At 38.5% G+C, this 19,207-nt stretch overlaps 1 protein-coding gene across 2 annotated transcripts; it reads left to right on the forward strand.

Moving 5' to 3' along the window:
• The first annotated feature begins 982 nt into the window (after positions 1–982).
• On the forward strand, positions 983–17,710 carry tmem63a (transmembrane protein 63A). 2 transcript variants are annotated; one of them, XM_080289918.1, is made up of 24 exons: positions 983–1,226; positions 4,149–4,236; positions 5,675–5,851; positions 6,041–6,120; positions 6,245–6,323; positions 6,858–6,895; positions 7,027–7,169; positions 7,442–7,493; positions 7,605–7,713; positions 7,886–7,956; positions 8,072–8,152; positions 8,603–8,720; positions 10,080–10,213; positions 10,759–10,902; positions 11,697–11,850; positions 11,934–12,040; positions 12,146–12,232; positions 12,594–12,659; positions 13,043–13,205; positions 13,354–13,459; positions 13,577–13,744; positions 15,310–15,425; positions 15,515–15,565; positions 16,087–17,710. In XM_080289918.1, exons 3-24 carry the CDS (start codon positions 5,699–5,701, stop codon positions 16,246–16,248), a joined length of 2,382 nt encoding a protein of 793 aa, XP_080146044.1. In that variant the 5' UTR covers positions 983–1,226; positions 4,149–4,236; positions 5,675–5,698; the 3' UTR covers positions 16,249–17,710. The 2 variants fall into 2 exon arrangements, with proteins under 2 accessions (XP_080146044.1, XP_025998216.2); XM_026142431.2 differs by having other exon boundaries at positions 987–1,230.
• Positions 17,711–19,207: the final 1,497 nt, after the last annotated feature.

Raw genomic sequence — 19,207 nt, forward strand, 5'->3', positions numbered from 1 at the left:
CAACTCACTCTATGTACTTCCCAGGTTTTGAGACTTTTATCACTTTCTTTGTGCCATTTCTTTCCCACATTTGCTTACAATAGCATTCACACAACTGTAAGGCCTTAAATAGAGTCATGTCAGTTGAAAGTCTGCACAGGGTGGATTTTCCAGTCTCCTACCTGCTTCTCTGCAGGTTTTAAAGGTGTGAAAGGACTTTTGTCATTCTTCAGATATTAAAAATAGCAGGAAGGTTTGTTCCACATAAAAGAAAAAAAAGATAAGACTTAACAGTAAGACGGAGGTACAGCTTTTACAGACATAACTACAGCAGGTTGTTTCCTTCATTCCAGTTTTTAAACTTATTGGCAAGGCTGCCAGCTTTTGATTGATAGGGAGTCTCAGTGTACACAGTGCCACTACTCTCAAGCACAACGCACTACACACCTAGTGTTGCAGAGTCCTTACTTATGCAAGTTTTGTCAGCTTTAGATTAGAGTGTATTATGTTTTCACAAATTGATATTTTTAGTTATGCCAATGATACAATACAATACAATAAAGATTAACTTTATAGGAATGACATGTTAGTTTGTGACAGATAATCAAGAAAAAGAAACAAAAAACAACATTTTTGTACTCCCAGCAGAGGTGTCTTCTGTACAACTTTAAACTTTGTCAACTTAAACCTCATTACCTATGCATGCTGTTTTCTGAATCACGGTTCAAAAAATAATGTTACCATTAGTCAATACTAAAAGACGTGGTATAAATACTTCCCAGTTTTAGGGGGTGTTTTCACTTTCTCTGTGACATTGCTTTCTCACATTACTGTCATGTTTCACCAGTTCAGATATTTTCAAAAATGTAGTCCCTCCAGATATTTACGCATGTGGTTTGAAAGTCTGCAGTAAGCGGATCTTCCTGTCTACTACTTGCTTCCCTGCAGTTTGAAGGAATGACAGGACCCCGAGCGCAAGAAAGCTTCTGCTGCGTCTGCGCATAGTTCATTAAAGGAGGGCAGAGACGGGAGAGGGGCGAAGTTTTACCAGACTTCAGTTATTTAAAGTAGATTGAAGTTTTGTTCCACGCAAAATAAAACGAAAAAAAAACAAACAAACCCATTGACATACCGGTAAGGCTACTCAGCACAAATCTTTGCGGATAATCTGGAAACCACGCCTACACCCTGTCTGAACAAGTTAATCAAGTTGTTTAGCGGATGTTGACGTAGCTTCGTGACTTTGAGTAGGTAAGCAAAGTTTTGTTTACCTTATTAGCACTAGCTAACTCTTTCGTTCTTTAACTATTTTAACCATTGCTTCGGTTAACCAGTTTACACTACGCGTTTGTTTAATTTTGAGCTTGGGCATTTTACTTTAACAATAGCCTCTTTGTGTGCGTTCAGTCAAACTGTCAAACAGCTGTTTCAGAGACACTTGTTTCACCTTGTGTTACTTGTAGAAATGTCTCAGTCAGATTAAGACTAAACAACGTTGTCCCGCTTTTGTACTGTGAATGTTGTTACTCGTAAATTTATTTTGTGCTAGCGTTGAGTAAAGTTCTTAACTCGTGGCCTATATTGTAGTTTTGATCCGCGTGACTCAGCGTGGCGCATCTGTTTCAGTGAAGGTGGATCACTAGAGATGAATGTTAGTTAACATGGAGCTAAGTGGCTAAATGACACATCACCAGTATTACTTCACACGACAAAAAAAAGCCACAGACCTTATCAGGTTTCTGCACGCATTTCAGAAAGCAGACTGCAGTACACTACAGGAAGCTGTCAAGTGTTAATCAAGCAGAGGGGAACGCACATGTACTTAGTTTCGCAGTCTAAAAAGTCACATAGTACGAACAAGTAATTGTATAAAATACCACCTACCTAACAGCAGTTGATAGATTCAACTGTATCTAATATGAACAGCTACAAAGACGACCCTGCTGGATATACAAAAGTTATGCATTTACTACACTACACTCTTACTACTTTTACTTCTGTTATAAGATCTCTGTAGTGCTTTTCTCGGAGTTATAACTAGCAGCTGCCAATGCATGCACAGACAGCAAAAACTGATTATCGCAACACTGTTCAAGTGTCTTAATCTGGAATATCCTCTGATTTAATCTAGAGCCGCAAGACTTGAAACTTGCTTTTGAAATGCTGAAAGTTGCAGAGTTGTGAAACGCTACGGCCTATTTGTTTGCTATTGCTCACTTAAAACTCTGATAATCAATTAACTAATTAGGTCATTAAGTCAAATAGCAACTAATGTAGTGCTCCATAGCAAGGTTCCTTCTTACTGGGTACTACAGCTTTCTCCCACAGTCCAAACACATGCCTCTTAGGTTGGTGCTTCTGAGCTGGCTCTTGGCATGAATGTGATCATAAATTGCTGTCTGTCTCACCCATGTGACAGACCCGTACCAGTATCTGTGACAGCTGGCATAGGCTTAAATACTACTGAAACCTTGATTTGGATGAGCAGAAGAAAATGGCTAGATTATTAGCAAACATTTGCTGGTTTCAGCTTTTCCAGCATATATCCTCCTTTTACTCGGGCTGGACAATTCTAAGACTTTTACATCAAACACCATTTATGCAGTTTGAGTCCTGCTGCACTGTCAAGAGGACATCTTGTAAATTGTTTTTAATTGTGCTGCCACTTTTGTGGGGGTTGGGCTAAGAGAGAACATTAACTTTCATTTCAAAATGACGGAGAATTTGCAGCTTCCACATTTTATTGCCCCAAAGGAGGCTAAGTGATCCTTTCTTGCTAATATTATGACTCTTTTGCTTAAAAAATATTAAATAGTTTCCTCAATTTTAGAGTCTTATCTTTGACTTAGTAGGATTTCTGAAATGTACAGTAATTTTACTACTTCCAAAACAAAAGTGGACGGCAGGACTTAAACCTGTGGCCATCCTTCAGGAAGCAGAAGGCAGGGTACAGATTTTCTTCTTTTACCCTGTTGATTTTTATAATATTTATATATATGTTAAAAGTGCATGAAACTGTACATCTCCTGTATTTATCAATTCATTTTAAATGGTACTGAAATTGATTTGAAATTGTTTTTTAGCGTGAAACATGAAAACAGGACAACTCTGCCCACAACCAACAAGACAGGTAGTCCTCTGATCTAAATCAAACAGAAACTAGGCAAACCAGAGAGGGGAAGAGTCCTCTCTGAAGGTAGAATTAAAATTGAAAAAATTCTTCAGCATATCTCTGTTCACAGCTTGACTTAGGCAACCTAGTATCTGAATGTAATGGGTCCTAATTATAGCCAGTTCAATAAGTCGAGACAGATTCAAAATTAGGAAGTCCGTCAGGATAAACCATGATCTTGATGTCCCTCTTAAGAGGATACTTCCTTAAACAGAATGCCACAAGCCTTCCTCAATCAGCTGAAACCATACGTGTCCTGTAGGGCTGGGTGATATGGCCTGAAATCCATGGTATAATTTGAAGCATGTGCGGTAACAATATATGTTGCGATATATTCTTTTCTTCTGTATACCGTATTTCCCGCACTATAAGGCGCACTTAAAATCCTTTAATATTCTCAAAAATCGACAGTGTCAAAAATCTGTCAAAAAATGTTTTAGAATGACTTTGTTAGGCTAACAAGCTGCACCGCTTGATGGATTGTCGGAGCATTACAGTTACCATACTCAGGAGCTCGCGAAGTATTCTGGGTTTAAAACTCTGTTGGCTTCAGGTTCCAAAGTCAAACGAACACTGCGGCATCACTGAGAGTTAAAAACTGTCTAAATTATTTCATCTATAATAAAATGTTCAGTGTAACAATTAAGTTTAACATCCAGGCATCCATGAAAACAGAATTTATTAAATTTAGAAGTTAGCTGGAAGTTAGCTCACTAGTTTCCACCTAAAAGTGATATACCATGTTCTGACTGAGATATTTCTGAAAGAATTCAAACATACAGCTCTGCTATCACTTCCAAAGTAAATGAAGACAGAAAACTAAACAGCAGTGTCTTTTTTAGGGTTACTAAGTTGGGCTAGCTGGTATATAATGATGTGTTATGTGATCACTAGCGACACATTTATGTTAGCATAACATAAACACAGTGAAGCTGGATGATGAACGCTAACCTTTTTCCATTTGATAAAAGTTAACCAGAGTGTTCCTGATGTTTAGGGACAAATGCAATCACATGGCAGGATGCTGTAAATGGACCAAACTTCAGTCAGGAGAACAACTGAGATAATCCATCCACAATACTGAGGTTAGTCATTAATATACTGTGTCATCATTAAATATTAATGAATAAATGGTAGGGAAATGGAAGAAGCACCGTTTTTGGCTTTCCTAATATTCCAAAACGTGCTTCATCTTCTCCCTACTGTCGCTCAGCATAATTTGCAGATGATATTGCTTGCAGCCGCTGCAATGTTTTTGACCATACCATAATCCTTTTGACCGGCTTGATGGTGGGTGGCTGTTGCTCAGGTGGTAGAGCAGATCAGCTACTGATCGGAAGGTTGGTGGTTCGATCCCTGGCTCCTCCAGTCTGCATGCCAAGTATCCTTGGGCAAGATACTAACTGATGCATTCTTTGGAGTGTGAATGTAGTTTAGTTTGCACTTGTGTTTAGAAGTGCTTGTGTGGGTGGCTAATGGGTGAATGAGGCATGTTGTCGCTTTGAGCACTCCGGGAGACTAGAAAAACGCTATATAAGAATCTGTCCACTTACCATTTACCATGATGACACCATTAACATGCGCTATCGCAGTACCGTTCATATGGTTTCTACTATATACCGTTTATACCGCCCACCCCTAGTGTCCTGTTTGGCAGTTCATAAACCAAATCCTACAACCTCAGAGCCATTGCTTACACATTACTCAATAATAGACTTCAGGTGTTGTCAGTTTGCCAATGCTCCTCAAAAGATGGTATGTACAGCAGTACTGTCTGGCCCTCCTCCAGCTCCTCTCCTGACAGCACTAAGTATGACTCCACTTTGACAGTTCTGAGTAAAATCCTGTCTGCCTCACTCAGCCCTCTGTCCTTTCATCCACGATCATTGTTTGTGCCATGAGTGACAAGACTTAACAACCCAGCTTTGTGTGACTATTAGGTGTGTAGAATGGATTTTAATTGTTTTTTTTTTAAGTTAGACTCTGAGAAGTTATTGGTGTTTCAGTGTTCAGATATGTTTCCTTCATTTAACCATTCAAGTTTGGCCAGAAATCCACACAAAAATGAAAACGGTAGAATTACATTAATTACATTTTTTTTTGTGATCTAAAAAGACCTGATGTCCACTACTAAAAAGTAAATACAGTCATTAAAAATAATGAAATAATTAATTTAATTAATTATTAAGTTAGAATACAATTTAATTAAATAATTAATTACATTATGACTATTTATTTATTTTATTGTAACATGTTTCTCAATAATAGCAGTAATTGGTGGTTGATTGTTGCAATTTCAAAGAAAATGTTGCATCCCTTATTCAAAGGTTTGCTAATCGGGGAAATCATTGTTCAAAGGTCAGCACTCAGGGACCATTGGTTTGAGATTTGTTTGTGATCACACAGTTTAAAGCCTTAATGGTGGTACTCCCACAAGTCATCAGTAGTTGAGTTAATATGTCTTCCACTTCTGTGACTATGAGAGATCTCATTTTAATCGTGCAGTGCTTTTATTCTCTACAGAGAGACAGCTGGTCCACTCCAGTAATGAAATCACTGTGGTGGGAGCAAGAGTCCCACCTGCCTGCAAACCGTAGCGATGGCACTGTCTGCTTCAACTCCACACAGAGCACCGTCCTAAAAGGACTCGAATTTGGAGGAGTGCCAGCTGTCCTGCTAATCAACTTCGTTGTCTTTGTGGTTTGTTTCTGCCCCTTTCTGATCTGCTTCTGATAAAGGGAGACATAATTACAAATACTTTAAAACTCAGTTCTTTGTCTTGTGAATACATTCTTTCCTTTTAATGTTTTAAAAGCAAAAGTAAATTCTTCCAATAGAGCAATTTAAGACATAATAGTGATAAATGGTCAGTTGTATTGCTATCCACAGATTCTGCTGATCATCTTCACGATTATCAGGAAGCAGTTCTGGGACTACGGACGTTTAGCTTTGGTCGCAGACGATGACGGGTCAGTTAAGTTTGAGCATAATCTAAGCAGAAGGACATGTGGTGCACATACTACCCAGAATCTAGATTTTGAAATTGTAAACTGAATCTGCATTAGTCTTTGACACAGCCGCTTTGTATATCAGGTTCACTGGCTCATCACACCGTCGCTATGGACGTAAGTCATCCACTGGGTCCAACATGGAGGAACCAGATTATGACACGGTATGTAAAAGAATGCCACTAAAAATGAGAATTAATAAAGCATAAAACGGTGGTTGTACTGATAAAGATAAATGGTATCGTTAAGTTAAACTGACTTCAGTTAATACTCGATGTAGTAATGATCAAAAAACAGATTTTTTTTGTTTGGTTTTTTTTAAACACTACCTTCTTTTGAAAATGCATGAAACCCACTAAAACATAAACAAACCATCAAATTAGGATGTGTGTTTGGGATATGAAGTGAGCTCAAGTTCCTCACCTAAACTGGTTCACAGGCTTCACTTAATACATTTGACCGCATATACCTAATAGCATTGCAGGCAGACAGTTTTAATCCACTGGAATGTTGGTTGCTCAAAGATATCAATATAATGTGCTTTGCTAACACTTATGCCCTTTTTGATTCCGTGACCATGACTTGCAATTGTAGGAAGTTGGTTTTAGTCTCAGCGTGTTTTTGAAAGGTGACAAAGGGCTTTACGCAGGTCTTCTTTGGGTATTTTAGAGCAATAACAGATCTCTCTTTTTGTTCAGGGATTCTGCTCTTGGCTGTGGTATTTATTCACAATAGAGTGAGTGTTTTTCTTTTTTTTTTTTTCCTGTTTTAATCATTGTTTCACTCCAAAAACCTACTTTGTCATCCTTTCAACAATGAGGCAGAATATGTGAGGTGTGATTTTGTATTTGTATGCTTATGTCGCAGTGATGAAAAGATAAAAGCCAAGTGTGGCATGGATGCTGTTCACTACCTGTCATTCGAGCGACATTTGATTTACCTGCTGGTGATTCTCACCGTCTTGTCCATCGGTGTCATACTACCTGTCAACATGACTGGAGGCCTTCTGAGTAAGTTTCAAAGTGTACCCTTCACTCTTGTGTTTCAAGAAAAAAAATCAGCTTAACGGCTGAAGATAAAAAATTTACTGATTAAAGGTCAGGCGTGAGTCAAGCAACAAGAACTCAGGAGCTGAGCTGTCCACTTCATAATCAGTGATTTGTACCCACAGATCATTAAGCATGTTTTTAAGCCATTTTTTTAAAGGTTAAATTCATTGTTCTGTGATATGTGTCTATTCATATTTTTGCTAATTTAAAAAAAAAGGTTTTATTTCTTTCAGATATTGACAGATTGACGTTTGGAGAGACAACTATTGGAAATCTGAAAAAGGGGTAACTGCTTTATAAATTATGACGTTTGAACAAACCCTGATACCGTAGGATGGTATTTTCTTGTCTTTATTGTCTACTTTGAATAACTGTCCTTCTGGTATTTTCTTGTAGAAACAACCTGTTATGGCTACACACAGTATTTGCAGTTATCTACCTGATCCTGACGGCTCTGCTGCTGCAGCGTCACGTGTCACGAATGAAGGGCACGCGCAGAGAGATAGTGAGTGTCAGAGCACCGGAGTAGACTAGAGTACTCAGACTAGACTGGATGCTATTTGATGTAAATTTATGATAATACATGGCTGGGATGTTAGTTTCCCACTATCCTTTTACATTGGATTGCATTTTTCTGTGAGAAATGTTAAGTTCCCCTTCTGATTTTCTTTTCCTAGGCCAGAAACACCTTGTTTGTGTGTTCCCTCCCCAAAGAAGTAACAGCAGAAGATGTAAAGACCCATTTCGTGTGAGTAAACAGAATTGTATACCGGTAATAAAGATTATAATGAAATTCTGGTTTTGTTCACATTTTGTCTTGAGCATGGAGACAAGTAATTGTAACCAACTGTGTTTGTTTAAAGAGAGGCATACCCTTCCTGTCAAGTGTGTGCTGTCACCTTGGCGTATAATGTGACCAAGCTCATGTACCTTGATAAGGAAAGGTAAGAAAATCATGTGTGTATTTTATACTTTATCAGTAAGTTCAAATGTGTGACAGTTTCACATTTGTTTTTCTAACCTCAAAATGTTTTCAAACACTATCTTGTAGAGCATATTCAACTTTTTACAAAAGTAGCAGACCGCCTACACATTACAGCTACAAGAGCTGCTCAGCCATAGCAACCCAGGTCATGAAGCTCATGGTGCACAGATTTTGTGCTGATGTTAATTTCACAGAAAGTAGGCAGAGCAGCAGTCAGTCAGCAGAGCATTGGCGACTTTTATGCAAATTCAAGCATTAGGAAGTGTGACCGGGTTTTTTTATGTACACATAGTTGTCAAGTAGTGTCAATCTGTGTCAATCAGTCTGTGTGGGGTTTTTTTTGTTTTTTTATTGGTTTTTGAGTTTGTCTTTTTGTTGTTCTTGTTGTTGTGGGTTTTTTTCATCTCAGGATACGTGCTGGGAAAAACCTGTGCTACTATGAGCATGTCCTACGGAAAAAAGGAGAACGTGTGTTCATCACCCCCCGTATGTGTGGCTACTTATGTTGCTGTGCCAGCTGTGTGAAGGTGAGCCAGGCCAGATGATCAGAGTTCTGCACCATTTTAAGTTCAGTATTATGTATATAGCGCCAGCTCACAATTACAGTTGTGTACGAAAGTAGGAAATTAGAGGACATTTGGGTCTTTATATCTTTAAGACATAGTAGTTTAACTAGTTAATTTATATCATGAAGAAATAAAGCTGGGTATCATCTGCATTGCACTGAAAATGTATGCAGTATTTTTTAAATAATATTTTAATCATTTACCCAAGGGAAACATATAATTTGCACTCAATGTCATTTACCCTTATATTGTATATTGTATAGCTTTCTTGTTATATGTAAAATTGTATTATATTATTTAATTTTTTTTACTTTAAAATATTTTACTTGCATTTTTAATCACTCTTATATTTAAATGTTCATTTTCTATTTTATCTAGGGATTGAGAGTAACGAAGTTTCTATTCTCCGTATGTCCTGTACATGTGGCAGAATTGACAATAAAGTTGACTTTGACTTTTGACTTTTGACTAATGTAAACAGCTGCACAACTTGGATTAACTAGCTATCACATAGATATGATTCAAATCACTGCAGCATAGTATCTTAAATACCTCCGGCAGGTTCTAATCTCTATAGTAAAATATTATAGTTAACGGTGTTTAACTCTTCACTGAAGTCTCGCTGGAACTGTACAGAAATTAATACACAGTCAGTGGATCAACAGAGCACTTGATGACCCACTGTCATCAAGTGCTTGTTCATAGAATGTTGTTGGGGTTTTGTGTGTGTTTGTTTGTTTGTTTGTTTTGTTGTGTTTTAAGTGTGTACAACTCAATATTCTCTGTAATTTTTGAGTTATTTGCTTCATGGTGCTTGTTTGTGAGTTATACCAGGGAGTTAAATATCCTTGATTTGTTGCCTTCCTTTTTAAGCCACAGTTTCCAGGGTCGTTTGCAGTGAGGCTTTAACACTATTAACAAGACAATCAACCTTTGTAGGAGTAGAGTTTAGATGGTTTGCATTGTGTTTGCACATAATATTGAAGAAATAATGGAGGAAACACTTGCTTAAATCTAGTTACAGCGCTTTCAGAAATGTATTATCTGCTGCTTTGTATTCCAGTATCGTAAAATTAAATGTTATTAGAAAATGATAAGACAAAAGAGGATTTTTTTAAGGGAATATGTTTAAATGTTCAGTTTCAATGCTATGCAGAACAAGATCCATAAAGCATTTAAAGTAGTTGGTGAGCTTTTAGCTTAATCTTCGAAATATAATTAAAGATCTACATTGCAGAGTGCTAAATCTGAAAATGAAACTGATTCAGAAAACGTGTACTGTCTATTAAAATAATATTTTCTGTGTTTGTGTCTTCTCAGGTTGACGCCATAGAGCATTACCATGCTAAAGAAAGGTTACTGCTGGAAGAGGTGAGACAAGAGGCAGAAATAGCACCACACTACCCCCTAGGGATTGCTTTTGTCACCTTACAGACTGAGGCCATGGCCAAATTGTGAGTATTAGTGTAACCTTTTGAGGTCCAAATAGTCATAAGTGGTAACCCTAACCTTAACTCTGCCCTGTGTCAGATTATTTCCAAATTAACAAATTTACAAAAAATGCATAATTACATACATATTTTAATAGCCTAGGGTTAGGGTTACAGTTGGGGTTGTCACTGACGGTGACTTAAGTGTTCTTACTATCTGTACTATCATTACTTGCTGTACAGTATGTGCTACTTTTGTATGTAATGGGTCCAACTGCATTGTAACTCATTTGGTGACTGACTGCTGTTTCCATTATTTTTATTTTTGTAAGAGCAACATGCTTTGACAGTGTAACCAACATTGGCATGCCAAGTGTGTCAGTGTTTTTCTGTAAGCAGCAATATTCTGTGTGGTTTATCCTCTTCCCTGATGAGGACCATGATCTCTTAATTGCGTTGTCATCAGATTTCTTATTCTGTTGACGTTTAATGGGAAAATGCCTCGTGGCAATTTTTCTGAAAGCTAATGCAAACGTTAATCGTTAAAAGTTATCATTTACCTGCTGCAGAATTCTGAAAGACTTCAATGCAGTCAAGTGTGGTACCATGAGCAGCTGTTGTGGAGCGCAGCGCCAGCCGTCATCCAAAAGCCAAAGTCTGAAAGTGAACAAGTGGCGCGTCGGGTTTGCACCATATACAAGGAATGTTTACTGGTAAGATCTGAAACACTAACCTTTCACACTGTATGCTCCCCATGCACTCCATAGAATTTTACTCATAAACTAATTTATCTATGTAGATGGACTAAGTGGCAACAATAACAAAATAATAATACAAAAAAATACATTGACTCTGGCAAAATTGTTAGTAAGCATTAGTATTTGTGGAATGTAGCAAAGTTATCTGGTTTATTATCTTTCACTCCAAACTGTGGCAACATCTAGAAAAAAGGGAGCAGTCAAAAGTACCTTTATTTGTGTCAGCCCAGAATTTTACAATTTGAGCATCTAAGTTCTGCCTGTACTAACATCAAAACCTATACTCTGCACATAGGCTACGTTCACACTGCAGGCGAAAGCGCATCAAATCTGACTTTTTTCGACCCTTTGCGACCCATATCCAATCATGGTATGACCGTGTGAACAGCACAAATGCGATATTTTCAAATCTGATCTGGGTCACTTTCGTATGTGGTACTGAATCCGATACATATCTGATGTTTTAGAAAGCGACTGCTGTTTGAATGGTCTTCTTTTGCGCATGTGGGCCGCTTTGAGGGTTCACACTAGAGCGCGTTTGCTGTCACATTTTATCGGCGTAGTAATTTAATCTTTTTTTGAGAAAGCAAGCACACAACATTTGTATTCTTAATGTATACTGTTCACATCAGAAACAGGAGACATTTATGAGGAAGTATTCACGGTGCACACCAGCCTTTTCTTTGCAGTGTCTCTTTGTATGTAACTCTCCTGTTATTTCTGTTTTTCACGTTTTTCCTAACCCATAGGGAAAATCTCTCAGTGCAGGGTTTTTCATGGTACGCGCGCTATGTAGCGCTAAATTTATTCCTTTTCATCCTGCTGACCTTATTCACGACCCCCACTATCATTATCAACACCATGGATAAGTTCAACGTGACCAAGCCCATCAACGCTCTTAATGTGAGACTTGCACATGCAAACACAGTTAACCATCACAGGTTTGCAGCAAGTCTAAAGGTTGTTTTGTTTGTTTTTTGCCCTAGAGCCCCATCATCAGTCAGTTCTTCCCCACGTTCCTGCTGTGGGCCTTCTCTGCCCTGCTTCCTACAATAGTGTACTATTCTACACTAGGAGAGGCACACTGGAGCAGGTAGAAAGGACACAAACAAACACACACACACACACACACAGAGCAGTAGTGTACTGATTGGTTTCAGAGGTAATTTGTTTTATTCCGCTGCCATCTGTGTCTCAGGTCCAGCGAGCAGCTGAGCATGATGCGCAAGCTGTACTTTTTTCTGCTCTTCATGGTACTCCTCCTCCCCTCGCTAGGACTCACCAGGTAATTTTTATTACTGCCAGTTTGAATAAGCACCAGTTTACAAAAAAACTAGGTTTATTGTCTATTCACTGAAACTACTTCTCAGTATGTCGCATACAGCAAGAAATGGAGGAACTCAAACACTTCCATGTATCAGAAGCCATAACTCACTGTTGGCCTACATTTCATAAGACTCGCTGACAAAAACTATCCAAGCTCAGTCGCCACAGCCAAGTGTAAATGCTTTGCATGAAATAAATCCTTTTTATGTTCATATGTAGTTTGCTCAGTAAAATAAAAATTCCCCCAAGTGTAGAGATGTTTAATGGTGTCGGTACATGTAGCCAAGAAAGCTTGGCTAACTTTCTGTGTTTTTGTTTAGTCTTGCTGTGTTCTTCCAATGGCTATTTGACAAAAAATTTCTCTCCGATGGGACAGTGAGATTTGAGTAAGTGAGCTATCTTGAAAGTTAATAGAGTTGAGATTAAGTCATTTCTTTGATATTATATAATACAAGCTTTACTAACATATTAATAACTTGCCTGTTTTTAAGATTATTTTGTACTGTGTTCTTTACATTGATTTAGAATATAAATTTTACATTTAAAGTATGATTGTTGGTTGTTTTATTTACAGCTAGATGCTTTTCTGAGATTATAATGGTTTGATTGAAGCTGACATGCTTAGACAGTGTAATAGTGTAATATCATACAAAATGGGTAAATGTTTTTAAATATAGCTTCTTATGATCCTGGACAAACTATTTATTTACCGAAATTAACGTTTTGCCCTGTTCTTCTCTTTTGGTGGTCTCTGGTTTGATTACACCAGGTGTGTGTTTTTACCTGACCAAGGGGCATTTTTTGTCAACTACGTAATTGCAGCAGCCCTCGTGGGCTCTGCGATGGAGTTGTTGCGGTTGCCAGGGTTACTGCTTTACGTCATTCGTTTGATGATTGCTCGCTCTGCTGCTGAAAGGAAATATGTCAAAGAGGTTTGTAGTGGCTTTAACTGTTATACTTTGCTCTAATTTCATTCTGTCATAAATCTACAACTGTTAGAGAATATATTGTTTGTGAATATCTTTCTGATTCTCCCCTTCGTATTTAGAAGGTGAATAACTTGTCAACATCGTGTTACAGAATCAGGCATATGAGTTTGAATACGGAGCCATGTACGGCTGGATTCTTTGTTTATTTACGGTTATCCTGGCTTACAGCATCATTTGTCCTGTAATAGTGCCTTTTGGTGAGTAACTACACAAGTGTTGCTCCGCTAGATGTTTGTTGTTGTTGTTTTTTTCTTTATTATCTAATAGTCTGTTGACTTTTCAGTTTTTAATCGCCTCTTTTCTGACTGTATCAGGTCTCATCTACATGGTCCTGAAGTACCTGGTGGACAGATACAACCTGTGCTTTGTTTACCTGTCTGCTCGCCTAGACCGCCAAGTTCACCTGGAGGCTGTGAATCAAGCTCTGGGCGCACCCATCATCTGCCTAATATGGCTTTACTTCTTTTCTGCCCTCAGAATGGGTGAGAAATAATCTATCCTTTTTCATCCTTTTTCATAAGGGTTTCTCAAATTATCAAAGAGTCACGAGAGGCAGACTCTGTCCCAGCAGACACTAGATGATAGAATACAGAGAAGTAGAATACCATACCATTTTAATTCATATCCATACAAACTGCCAATTTTTAATCCTCATAAACATGCTATCTGATGTGCATGTCTTTGGACTCTGGCGTGCTAGCTAGCCAGGCATAGATGACTCAAAACCTCCTTGCTGTGAGGCGGCACTGACTGCCACTTTTAAAATTCTGCAACACAAATTATCCATTGTGTTTAACCCTAAACATGGCCAATAATGCTTGAGGGACATTTTATCTCAGAGTCAAATGTACACGCTTTTCCTCTGACCTTTGATGTCCTGTCTACATTGTTTTGCTGTGAGAGTCACAGTTTTATCACTACGGTGCTAGTTCGCTTCTTTAAGTTGTTTTGAGTAGTTTGAGCTCACAAAAAGGTTTATGGATATTTTATTGAGTAGCTGAGTCATGATTTCTGCAGAGAGACATTGCTACTGAGTTTTTAAAATGTTATTTTTGGGGGAAAAACTGCTACTTCAAGCATCAGAAGACTAGCTCTGCGTAGTTGTAGTTCAAGATAAGCCAAATGCAGCCAAAAATACAGGACAAGCTTATTTTGAAGATAAAATGAAAATTACACAAATTGATTTGCCTCATCTGTTTTTAATGATAAATTATACATTCACACTTAATGCTTACTTGAGTCCACGTCTTCAGTATTGAACGGTTATTTCAACCCAAAGGCACCCCCCTCCCCCCTGTCAGCTATGAATTAAAGTTTTCCATACCTGTATCTGAAATCTACAGAGCCCCTCTGATGACATGGTCCAAAAAATAAATAAATTGTGGCCACAAAATTCTACTTCGTGCCCACGAAATGCTAATTTGTGGGCACGAATCGGGTATAACGTGGCAACGAATTACACATTTGTGGCAACGAAATAGATAAGATGCGAACATCATATTGATACAATTCCTGGACAGCTGCGTAGAGACATAAGCATAAGAGTAGGCTACACCTATACACCATGGACAGAGACAGTATGATTGAGTTTTATTTTAGGCTGGGAATGAGCTACAAATGCATTTTGAAAAGCCTGCAATGCAAGGAACCATTATTACGGAAAGACATTTAAACAGGATATTGAGAGCCAAGTTGCTTTACAGACATAAGTACGACCTGGACGCCGGGATAGATTTTATTGTCAACCAACTGTAAGGGCCTGGGAAGGATCACGGGTATTGGTCAAGTGTTTCGTGCCCACAAATTAGCATTTCGTGCCCTCGAAATAGTATTTCGTGGGCACAATTAAGTATTTCGTGGGCACAAATAAGTATTTCGTGGGCACAAATAAGTATTTCGTGGGCACAAATAAGTATTTCGTGGGCACATTATACCCATTTCGTGCCCACGAAGTAGTATTTTGTGGCCACAATTTATTTATTTTTTGGACCATGTCATCAGAGGGGCTCCGTAGAAATTGTGTTTGTGTGTGCATGCAATGTTTCAGGTTTCTGGGCACCCACATCTCTGTTTACTTTGGTGGTCCTGTGTATCACCATCATCATCTCTCTCAGCTATACCTGCTTTGGCTTTTTCAAGTACCTCAGTCCACTCAACTATGTGGTGAGTATTTTCTTGTGCGTGATCAGTACTCTGTTGTTTCTATGTCGTCCTGCACAATCAGTGCTCAATGTGTTTGCGTTCTCTCTCAGGTCAAGGACGAGGACGAGGATCCAGGAGAGGGCGTGGACGAAAGCACTTCGGTACTGTATTTGTTCTTTAAAATGTCCACATTATAACTAAAGCTCAGGCATATTTAAGAGGGACCTGAACTTACGTCAACCTGCATGTCCATTCATTTGCCCTATTTGTCATTTGTCCTGTTAGTCATTAATAAGCAATGACTAACATAATGATGAATTACTTTGGCTTCAGCTGCCACAGAAAATGCAACTGCACTTAAATAACACAAAAAATTGGAGGATTATAGACCCGAGAGAGCTAAAATGGAAGTCTACCCAGTGGATCCCGAGGGTTGTTCAAGTCGTGAACTTTGAGCCTTATTAGTAGTTTCTGCACTTATGTTCAAAGCTGACTCCAGTTTTGTTTTTTCGAAGCTGTATCTTTCCTTTCTGTCTTCACAAGGTCATACTTTGGCCACCACTTTCAGCATTGCATGAATCACATCACATAGAGTTAAGAATTTACAAAAATCAGTATAGAGAAACACGCTTTTCTTTTGTTTTCACTGCTCATCCATTTTGTCTTGGCTGTACGTTAACAGGTTTACCTTCCCAGAGTACTCAACCCTAAATCACCTGCCAGCATCCCACAAAATGATGATCAAGCTCCGCAATCTTATGGGTCTTTTGATGACACTGCAGCCTGCAGCTTCACACCAGTAGACAAAAACATGGAAGAATCCAACAGTGATTTGAACCCTTGAAGTCAAGATGATCCTTTGTCTTGATCATAAATTTGCTTCTTCGAGGTTTTACAGACAGTCCCGTTGAGTCCAGAAACCTTCATAGATCAGCACCTACGATGTTACAAAGTGGTAACTTATTTAATTTCTTCTGTGAGATAAGTTTATGGTTTCAGGGAAAATGTGTTGTTCATTTTAAAAATTACTATTTATGGGTGGGACTTTTATTGGATATCTAGAGAATACGTTTGACCAGTATACATAGGAAACAAGATTTTAATATTATCTGTCATAAAGCACAACCAATTGATAAGGACCAACTCACCATGTCATGTCAGTTGTTATTATGCTCATTTCACAAGCTTATGGGGTCCACTGGGATAGCTTTATATGGTTTAATGTTTCAATACACCTCAAGTGTAAATTGCAGGAGCTTTCTCAAACACTCCTGAGCTTTTCTCTTTAATTCTCCCCTCCTGAAAAGCCCGGTCAGCTGGCATGAGGGAGGCAACTAAAGAAAAAAAGGTTTAAAAGGAGCATTTTATACATCGCTGTCACCTTTCTAACTGGTTTGATTCTCAGGTGACGTCACAGCTGTATTAACATCTGGGCAGCAGGTTAAAAAGGCTTTGGAGTGGCAGCTGGTTTGCATTACACCAGGCTGCCTTTGAGTCATTATTTCATGTTTGTTTGAAAACAGAAACCGGGAAATATTGTAATGAGAACACTTTACTGGAAATCTTTGCTGTATGAGTACACGAAGAAAAAGGGTAGCAAACGTGCTAATGTACAAACCTTTTTACCAAAAAAGCAAGAAATCTTCAGGGTCTTTGTTCACCCTTGCAGCCAGCAGCAGAATATTTGGCGTGGTTTACTCAGAGCTGAGACATTTTAGACTGACGGTTAGCATTATTGGCTCTGGCTGGAATATGATGGTGGGCAATGAGCATTTAGATTTATTTGAGGCAGCTGCTCATTCTTTGTTTAAAACCATGGCAAACCATCTACTAGATGGGCATTAATTGATGTAGATATGTTAAGGAACAAAATGAGGGGGGAAGGGGGAAGACATGAACAAATGAATATGAGTCATAATGTTTGCAAAGGAACACCAGAATTAATTTCTCACACATACTGATTTACAAATGCCAAAGGGATTGATTGCTGATTATTGCCAGAGCACCTGCCAAGGGTCTCCTTAATATTGCACTTTTTTGTATCTTTCTTGTGTTTACTAAAAAAAATCAGTTTTTGCTTTTTGTAATACAATCAGTTCTACAGGAGGTGGAAACCAAAACAATGTTTTGATTGTTGGTGTCATATACAATGTTGTCTAAGGTCAGATAAAATTTCTGAAGCATTACTTAATGAATGTTATAAACAGGTCAATGTTTATCTGCGTCAAATGTATCTTTTGCAGCTTAAATTAAGCATTTAACAAAGAAACAAATTATTAAAGAAAACTTGTTCAGTGGTGGGTAAACAGAGTGTTGATTCTTTGGAGTTATAATAGATAACATGTTCTCAGATCATGCAGTTATTGGCAACACATTAACGTTCATAAGTCTGTTTTGTCATTGGGGGGCACTGTTGAGCTGCAGTGGGTTTGTGTGATCTCTGAAATATTCATAGAGCAGTAATGCACAATGCTACATAAAGGATTTCTAACTTACTCTGACATCGGTATGAGCCAGTTTACTGGGTAACTATTCCAGCAGCTCCACCTCCTCACCTGATCCCTCGCTATTGTCTCCTTTTCTGTTCCCTTTCTCTTCTTCTTGACCTTTTCCCCTTTCTCACCACGGGTACCTGCCTCAGCTGAGAAAGACCACTGTTGTCAAATAAAAGGCTTTTAGGGTGCCGTAGTTGTTAAATATGGGTAATGAAGTGCTAAGCATCTAGTAGCTGTGGTGAAAGGAGACGTACGGACCTGCCAGACGAATATCAGCGCAGACTAACGGAGCCTTGCAGTAGCTCTTGAAGAACAAAAAATCTGTTCAGGAAGAGTAACTATTGAAGAGGTTTGGGACAACTATGTCCTCGTACATCCTGGCCCAAGAATCCAGTATAAATGTGCATGCATTTACTTGGAAGCTTTATACATCAGCTACTTAAGTGAAGGTACCAGATGATAAAAAAAAGAAATGAAGAAATATTTTTTTAAAAAACTCCCCCTGAGCAATATAAATTTTGTAAGCACTGAGCACAAAGGTTACTGACTGTGCTTTACCCCAATGTCTGACAAAGATTAAGTATTACAAAACAGCACATGTTTACCCTTTCTCAAGTGTTAGTATTGTGTGAAAGTGATTAAGCAATAAAGTTCTGTTCTTAGTATTATTCGATCTCCAGTATGCTTAAAGTCATAACACAATTTTCAGTGTAACCTTTTTAATGAAAAGCTAATAGTGAGAAGGAAAAGGGGGAAACCTGCCTGAGTCTCACGCAAAGAGATTTGGAAACTCATCTGAAAAACTTGGAGAAAGTCACATGAGAAAAGCTGTAGAGGGTCAGGATGCAGGGGAACTAATAACTTGCACATATCCTCATGTGGCTCCAAAGATGAGATGGTGAAATAAGATTAGATTTTGATATTAGACACCTGATATATCCTCTGTGCTTTGAACATGTAATGCATGGTCGCTGCTGGAGAAACTTGCCTTCTGCTAGCTCAGTGGAGCGGCAATAATGTTGATGTTAAAGGCTGCAGGAGCCTGGGAAGGAGCTCTGAGCTGCAGCCAGAACTACAGTGTACAGTACAAGTTTCCAAAACCACACACCAAACTCTGACCCGATGTTAAAAACGCCACAAACTCATTGGCTCTTGCTTTGGCCCACATTGTGCTCGACTTTATGTCATGGGTGTGTGAAAGTCTGAAGTTTGATCCAGTCACATGCAATCTTGGGAGTCGTTTGTGGCATTTCACATGCAAGGAATTCACTTGGATAGTCACATATTCTTTTATTCTCATTTTCTTTC

The sequence above is a fragment of the Astatotilapia calliptera genome, chromosome 15, assembly GCF_964374335.1.
Source record: "Astatotilapia calliptera chromosome 15, fAstCal68.1, whole genome shotgun sequence".
Taxonomy (NCBI): Eukaryota; Metazoa; Chordata; class Actinopteri; order Cichliformes; family Cichlidae; genus Astatotilapia; species Astatotilapia calliptera.

Bases quoted from the DNA above. Each gene is read 5' to 3' on its own strand.
- tmem63a (XM_080289918.1), top strand. From the start codon at position 5,699: ATGAAATCACTGTGGTGGGAGCAAGAGTCCCACCTGCCTGCAAACCGT. The intron at 11,851-11,933 runs GTGAGACTTGCA...TTTTTGCCCTAG, and splicing joins AGCCCATCAACGCTCTTAAT to AGCCCCATCATCAGTCAGTT. The intron at 15,426-15,514 runs GTGAGTATTTTC...GTTCTCTCTCAG, and splicing joins TCAGTCCACTCAACTATGTG to GTCAAGGACGAGGACGAGGA.